Raw genomic sequence first — 8,757 nt, forward strand, 5'->3', positions numbered from 1 at the left:
AATAATTTTCATCTATAGAAGTCGTGACCATAGATCGATTTTATATTTATAGCAATAAAAATCTACCTTATAATTAAAATGATGTCTGTAAATATCCTCCAATTAAACTATAAAAATAAAAATAAAAATCATAATTTAATAGCCAAGCTACAATAAAATTAAATAACAGATCAAGAATCATCTTGAAACTTGAATAATTAAAAATTACCATCAAAAATCAATTATAAAATTTTTCCAAGCTCTAAATATCATCACACGCTAACAACGAAATATTTAGTTCTGAAAATATTTCATCTGCAGATGTAGAAGCTGCAGTAGCAGGGTAAACTACCCCTGTTTCTATTGAAGGCCATGGAGCAACGCAATAGTTCACATCCATATAAATATATCCATCTATCTATTGTATTAATACATTGATATTGTGATTGTGATAAAACCGTTTGGTGTATGATGAAATGCACGCGTCGGCGCGCTCTAAAAGGAGGTGGTACGACCAATGAAAACCTGGTGACTAAAAAGATCGTAGGCGGAGCTTCGGACTATACGTAGCCTGTTCAAAGCGTCCTTTCGACAGACGGCGTTTGGCCACCGCCGAGAGGAAAACCTCGGCTTGTGCTGTCTAAAAGTAAATAAACAAATACTCTTTAAACCACCCGTGAGCCGCGTCCTTGTCAATTCGTGGACGCGGTTACAATCTTGTGATGTAAGTTTGTGCTAAACCCAACCATAATTCAAAAAGAACATTAAATAAACTCCTAAAAGTTAATTAAAAAAATTAGTGATAATTCGCAATGTTACACAGCGCATTACCCCGTTCATTCCTGGCCCCACCGGGGCTGTGTTACCTCGGGGGTTACTACGGCGAGACAGTCCACCCTTACAGTCCAGTGTCGCGATTTGCTTCCCTGGAGAACAGCTACCTGCCAGAGCACTTGGCAGTGGAGAATCCCGTTGCAAGACCGAGTTTACCAGCAAGTCCCAGTCCTTTGGACTTGTCGCTCAAGCCTCCAGCGCCTCAAACTCCAGCGACTGACGACAGTGAGACCATCGAGGTCGACGATGTCGAGGACCGTCCGTATCCTTCTTCAGAGGACAGCTACGAGCAGTTGCGCGAGAAGCGGTTCCACGACTGGGAACGGTTCGCAGTTGATGATCAACAACAACAACAACAACAACAACAACAACAACGGGCTTATCAATTTTACGACGAATTACGAGCTCGACCGACAAGCCAGGACCCGGTGTACAGTGAAATTTACCAGAGTCCCAGCTCAAGTCCCAGTCCAAGCCAGAAATTACTGCTGACCTCGCCAAACACCTTGAGGTCCATGCAAACTTACCAGCAGCAGCTGCTCCTGACTCCGCAGCATCACCTCCAGGGAGTTCACGCTCCAATGACTCCTCCGAGCACTCCCTCACCGCCCCAGTGTCCCAGGAGGCGACCCAGAGAAGACCCTTCTGGGTCGATTACTACTCCTAAATCATCAACATCAACATCTTCGGAGAAAATTTCAAGGCCTAAGAAGAAACACGCTAGGAGATTGAAGTTTGACGAAGACACCAGCAGTCCAGTTTCTGGGACAGTGATCCTTGGACCTGATGAGGCTGTTGTTACTGGAGACATTGATCCCGCGTTCAATGTTGTTGAAGTTACTGAAGAAGCTAGGGCAGAATTGGCGAAGATCGAGAACAGGCTGGGGCCGTATCAATGCAAATTGTGCCGACACTTGCATGAAGACGCGTTCCAGCTGGCTCAGCACAGGTGCTCCAGAATCGCTCATGTTGAGTATAGGTGTCCCGAGTGCGACAAAAGATTCTCCTGTCCTGCTAATCTCGCGTCACATCGCCGCTGGCACAAACCTCGCGCACCTGTTGGTGATCATGGGTCTGCTGTTTCTGGGGCTGGAAATTCAGCGGTTCAGGAAATCGGCTGCAACAAGTGCGACGCTAAATTCACAAAGCAGAGCGCTTTGAGGAAACATTTCGCTGCTCAGCATCCTGATAATAATAATGTTTTGATTGTTAATAATAGGAATAGTAATAGTATTGATAATGGTAGTAATGGTAATTTTGGTAATAATATTGTTAGCAGTAGTAATAGTAATAGTAGTAGTAGTAGTAGTAGTAATGAAAATGTTTGTATGGAAACTGGAACCGCGTTGGCGTCGAAATCACTCGCAGTGATGCAGCTTGCCAGCGGGCCTCTTTCCAACGAGATGCCATGACACCACCAGTTCCCGGCGAGACCTCTACCCAGGCGACCTAGTCTCTACTGGAGATTCGGACTCGATCTCATGTGAATTTTTAGCTTTGTCAATATTTTTGCTTTCGATTTACGTGAGTGTACAATCAAAATATTATCTCCTTTTTTTGGGTTATTTTTTTTTTTTTATGTCCGAGCCATTTAATAATTGATTTTTAAATTATTGTTTGAATATTTACGACTGCTCAATTTTAAAATACAGTAATTACAAAATTTTTATACTTGCACAGTAAAAAATTTTGCGTCATTGCGTCAAAAATTTCTATGTTAATTATTTAAACACTTTTTTGTGTTGATTTAACGGAATAAATTTTAAATTTTAATTAATTATTATTATTTTAATAAATTATTAAATTATTAATAAATTAAAACTTTTAAAATTTTTAATTTTAAATTTACACATAAAAGCGTTGAATATTAAACACAAAAATTTTTAACACTAAATTTTTTAACGCAATAACCCAAAATTTTTTACTAAGATTTTTTTTAATATTGTTGCATTTCTTATAACTTTCAGAGCTTAATTGCAAGTATTTTTTCTTAAATATTTATATTAAAGTATTTTCTATTCATAAATAAAATTTTTTATCAATTTGGCGCGCAAACTTTTTTTTAATAAGAAAAATTTTTAAATTATCAGTTACTTTATTTTAAAATTGGGCAGCTAATTTAAATTAATAAGTTCAATCGGAGTCAATATAAAAAAATTAATATTAATTAATTAAAAAAAAATAATTCATTAAAAAATTGGTTCTGCAAATTCATAATTTTTTTAAAATGGCTTATTAAAATTAAAAAAAAAATTTAGTCTAGTCTTATAACTTTAAAACTAGTCACTACAGAAATAATTTCATGAATAAAATTATTAAAAGTATTTTCTTGAATAAGAGTATACTAAAGTTACTATTTAATCGTGTAAAGAATCGGATGCCAAACAGATACCTAGTCAGTAACAATTTTTAATTCTGGTCATTCCGTCTAGTCAATTTAAATATTTAAACTTTTTCTTGCTAATTTTTTTTCAATCATTTTTATTTAATTTTTATTGATAAAAAATTATTGGGTAACTACGAATTTAAATGGTTGTTGAATGGAAGATATTTATTTAAAAATAAGTAGAATTAATTAAATAAGTATAGAAATAATTAGAGTAGTTAAACTGTCAGAATTGTCTGGTCATACAGCTAACGCATCAAAGATAATTAAGGAGAAAAAATAGATTAATTATTCTTCAGTAGATCAATAGCAATAAATGTTAAAAAAAATTCAATATGTACTCATTGTTGATAGGAAATAATGTAAGTGTAAAAATCATCGGCAGTATTTTCGGCAGCCTGATTTTAAGTGTGATTATTATTTTTATTTTTTTTTTTTATTTAACATTTTTTTCATTCTATTGAATTAGAATGAACGAGTATTGTCTAGTCCAAAGACCGTAGGTTAAGTTATCAAGTAATTATAGATTATAGATGTAATTTATTTATAAAACATCTCAATCTCGGTATTATCAGTAAAAATTTCAGAAGTCACTTAGCAGTTAAGTCCAAAAAATTTCTAGTCTTAAGCAATTAAAGAAAGTATTTAAACTATTGAAAGTAACTAGTGAAAATTCCATTGTGGGATATTGCAATGTTTAAAGTGTAAGATAAAAATTTGGCTGTAACGCGCAAAATTAATTAATGCAGCTTAAAAATAATTTAACGTGGCATTAATATATTTAGCGTGATTTTTATCAACCCTAAGATTAATATATAATTGCGAGCTTATGTAATTTTAAAGCTATATTTTTTTCACATAATTTGCGATTTTATTGTAAAATTAAAATGCTTAGTTTTAAGATTGTATTTTTAATATTTCATTTACAATGTACAAAAATCTTAACTTTTATTTACAAAATAAGTGTATAAATGTACGATAAATATTTCGTCGTATTTATTATTTATAATTTATTTTTTATTACAACCATTGTCTCTGTAAATACAATAAATAAAATGTATCTCTTAAATAAATATTCTGTGTTAAATTTTTTTTTAATATTATAATTACAAATATTTTTAAAATGTACTTTATCCTTTCTTTCTTCAGTAATTTTTTTAACTTCTTATAAAGAGATTACAAAAAAATTGGTTGTGGCTATTGTGCTGTTGGCTCTTGGTTCTTCTTTCGATCGATATAACTCCATAACATTTTACTTGATTGTAGAAACTACAATAGAGGGATTTCGAGCTCGAGTAATCTCAGTAGTGGCATTGTGGCTGTTCAATAAAGAAATATGTCGCTGGTTAAATTAATGGAACAAAAAAAAAACTTTACTATTATGTCTTGTATACTTTAATTTAAAATATTAATAATTTTAGATTAAAATAAAATATTAATAATTTAAAATTAAAATAAATTTTTAATAATTTTAAATTACTAATAATTTTAAATTAAAATAAAATATTAATAATTTAAAATTAAAATAAAATAATAATAATTTAAAATTAAAATAAAATATTAATAATTTAAAATTAAAATAAAATATGAATAATTTAAAATTAAAATAAATTATTAATAATTTTAAATTAAAATAAATTATTAATAATTTCAAATTGAAATAAAATATTAATAATTTTAAATTAAAAAAAATAAAATTTCAATTTTTTGTTTTGTAAAAATTTTAATTTTTTATCCAATAAAATTAAATTTTACTTTTAAAATTTTTTCTGAACAAAAATTTGATAAATTATTCTCTAATCTAACATAAAAAATTAATAATTGATTTTTCAATTTAAAAAAAAAGAAATATTACGTAACATAAAATTCAAAAATTGAATTGACCCTCATATAAAATAAAAATCTAAAATATATACTTTATATTAAATATAAAAAATTTTCCCACGGATATTCTTCTATTTACGATCGTCAGGCGTCGCAGGATTTTACAAAGACTCGGGAATCTACTTATACTCTTTCTTCCCGCTCCCGGTCGGGTGGAGACGGAAGCTGAGGGTTCACTCTTGGTGTCCCGCGAGAGTAAGAGTTTGAGTCTCGATGTGTCGCAGTGCGGGCTAGAACTACTATACACTAGTCTCAGGTCTTAGGTCTTAGATCTCGGGTCTTCTCAACCCGGCGATAAAGCGTAGAGTAAAGAGTAAGAGGAAAAGAACCTCAACGATGGCACTACAAGAAGCAATTTCTCAATTTTCCTCTACTTTGTCATCTTCGCTTTGCTATTCGCCGGCGAAATGGAATTTTAGCCTCGAGTAGCTCAACCTAAAACTCCCGAGACTCCTGGCGTCAATTCACTGTCGATTGAAATATCGCTTTGTCCATGATGTATGTAGTTTTTTTTTGAACTTACAGCTACTATCATTTTTTATTTTATCTAATTTATTCAATACTATTTTTTTTTATTGGCTGGTTTCAAAATTTTTATTATTATTATTGGTATTGAATTGCAGCGGATGATAAAGCCATGAGAATCATTTAATTGTTTTGAATAGAATTTCAGTATGTCGCTCTGCGACCCCAAATAACGACTCGTTTTCACCCCATGAGTAGTCTGATGTTAAAGTTTGCGGATGTTCTCTGTTTATTCACCCAGAAATTATGATAAATGTTATCTGTTATTTTTTTGTACATAATTTTTTTTTATTTGAAAAATTTTATTGATAAAAAATTGTTATTTTTTAAATTTTGATATTAAAAAAAAAATTATAAATTTACTTAACTCAGAATTTTTTTATAAAAAAATATTATTTTTAACAAAATTTTAGTTTTACAATTTTGGGAATTATTTACAAATGAGTCCACTTTATTTTTGACCATATTTAAGAGAGATATTAACATTTTTTTTTTTTTTTTTTGATTTTGCTTCTTTTTACGGCGCATTTATTATAACAAATGTCGTGAAAAAAAAAAAGATTTTGATAGCTTTTTTGTCTTTAAAAGTTGAAAAAAAAAAAATTGGTTTTCATGTTTTTGGATAAAATTTTTATTTTATGTAATTAAAAAACGAACAATTAAAAAAAATATTGATCAATTTAATAAAAAAAAAAAAAAAAAAAAAAAACAATTTAACATTGTAAATAATTACCATAATTGTTTAAATCTTTAAATAATTAAATAAATAAATAATTAATTAAATAAATAAATAAATTTTTAAATCTTTAAATAATTACCACAATTTTTGAAATTTATAAAGAAAATTTCTAGTTCAATTTTATTAAAAAAATTGGACATTTTAATAAATTCTAAATTTAATAAAAATTAAAATATAAAATATTTTTTTTAATCAAATCAAAATTTGCAGCAAAAAAGTTTTTTTTTTTAATTTAAAATTAAAAGAAAAAATGTTGAAATCATAAAAAAAATATTTTTCTAAAAAGCATCGTTAAGAGTTTGACAAAGAGTATTAAGCTTTGATAGTTTAGCAAACAGACAAAATGTTTTTATTTCTAAAGATGACCACAATATTCTTTAAGCACAGCAAACATCTTTCAAATAACTGTGAAAGCTCTGAAAAATCACGTTTCACGCGTCTCTGATATTAGTCTTTTTATTTTATATTTATCACCATCGAGTATGTTTGTATATAATATATATATTATATAATATTTATTATAAATTTTTGTTCTCATAAGAGACGTGTTTTGTCAAATTGTGCTTTGTCACTAAATTTTAATTTAGTCTTTGAACCTGTACTTAATCAAGCTAGTGCGTAGCACATGCATTACCGCAAGAATCCTACGAATGAGGCTCGGCAGGGCAGAAAAGAGCCACCCTATGGCTGATGGAAAAATGCCATGGGGTGAAACCGATTGCTTTCTCATCTGAACTCTGCTCTGCTCTACTGTTCTATTTCCACTTTACTATCTCGGAGAGATACTAAAGTAATTCTCATATCACACTGACAATTCACTTGTATGCTCCCACTAGTCTTCAATAATATAATTAATTTTTTCCCATCGTTTTTGTTCCGACACTTCAAACAAAGAAAAATAAACACGATAGTTCGGAACATTTCCCGTGAAAATTTATATTAAAAATACATTTATTTCTGTCAGTCATTTTTTTTAATAAAGGAAAATTCCCATGAACAAGAAATAATTAATTATCAATTTCATTAGAATTGTCGTGAAAATTTTAATTGGAAAAATTTCGATTTTTTAGACATTTTTTTTTTTAAATCTACAGTTTGAAATAGTTTTATTTGATTTTTTCCTTTTTTGAAGTGCACAGTAAAAAATTTTACGTCATTGCGTCAAGAAATTTAGTGTTAAAAATGTTTTGACGCAATGATGCAATATTTTTCACTGTGTTTTACACTTAAGAAAAAAATTGAATTGACTCAAGAGAAAAAATTTTAAATTGAGAAAATTAATTCAAAATAATTTTCTTTGTTCAAGAATTTTTCCCTCTGATTAGATTAATTCTTTTTCCGTATACACGGAAAAAAGTAAACTGTAATAAATAATAGTCGATTTATAATAAGTAATGATCAACTGGAAAAAATTACCATTTCAAATAGTAAAATCTTGATTTTAACTATCACTTTATAATATTTATCGTTTAAATGCTGGAATTTATTATTTACATAGAAGAAAATACTATTTCAAACAGTAATATTCGCTATGGCAAAGTCGAAAATATTAAAGTATAATAATTAAGAATTTTGACTTTGATATTTATCATTTCGTACCTAAAAAATGATCTCATGATATGTAAAAAATATAAACTACACTTACTAAATTTCTATTCAAGCAACGTCAATATCTACAAAGTAAAATAGTAAATTTTAAACGCAACGCTAAAAATCAAACTATAATTATTGATTTGCTTGGACTGGTAAAATATATATTTTAAGAGTAGAATTTTTATTGTTTCAAATGTTAAATTCTCTGAGTGTAAGACCTTCCCCTTCTCCTCATAATATAGACTATATATTAAAACGGCAATTTTTAGTGTTTGAAACTGTAATTTTTTAAGATGAGAGAGTCGTTATTTACTATAGTGACAGCTACTAATCACATTTTCGATATTAAATTATAAATTGTGGCCTTTACACTTTTTACATTAAGTTTTGTAATAGATAGATAGATAGATAGATAAAAAATTTATTTGGATCTGGAACCTAAGCTCCCTCAAAGCCATCAATATTTCAATTACATTGGTTTACATAGGTTACAAGATTACTTAACTAATTAAAGGTTTACAATTAGATTTAATTTCAAATGTTATAAAATCCAAATAGATTATTTAATACAAACAAATAACTTAATTTAAAGTCATAATAATTCTACAAGAAAAAATATTTAAATAAGATCCAAAATAAAGATTGCAATTGTTAATTGTCATGTTCAAAAAAGTGATTGAAGCAAACATTTTTAAATTCAACCAAATTATCTACAGCCACAGTCTCAGCTGGCAGTGCATTCCAGATACGTATGCCATGAATTAAGAATGAATTATCATATATGACACAATTAGCCTGCGGTATACGAAGATAGTCT

General features: G+C 28.9%; 1 protein-coding gene across 1 annotated transcript; it reads left to right on the plus strand.

Moving 5' to 3' along the window:
- The first annotated feature begins 392 nt into the window (after positions 1 to 392).
- Positions 393 to 2,439, plus strand: LOC123270231 (insulinoma-associated protein 1-like). The gene has a single exon (XM_044736197.1). The coding sequence runs from the start codon at positions 792 to 794 to the stop codon at positions 2,223 to 2,225; it is 1,434 nt and encodes a 477-aa protein (XP_044592132.1). The 5' UTR covers positions 393 to 791; the 3' UTR covers positions 2,226 to 2,439.
- Positions 2,440 to 8,757: the final 6,318 nt, after the last annotated feature.

Source organism: Cotesia glomerata, linkage group LG1 (genome assembly GCF_020080835.1).
Source record: "Cotesia glomerata isolate CgM1 linkage group LG1, MPM_Cglom_v2.3, whole genome shotgun sequence".
Taxonomy (NCBI): domain Eukaryota; kingdom Metazoa; phylum Arthropoda; class Insecta; order Hymenoptera; family Braconidae; genus Cotesia; species Cotesia glomerata.

Coding starts and splice junctions, on each gene's coding strand:
- LOC123270231 (XM_044736197.1), top strand. CDS start 792: ATGTTACACAGCGCATTACCCCGTTCATTCCTGGCCCCACCGGGGCTG.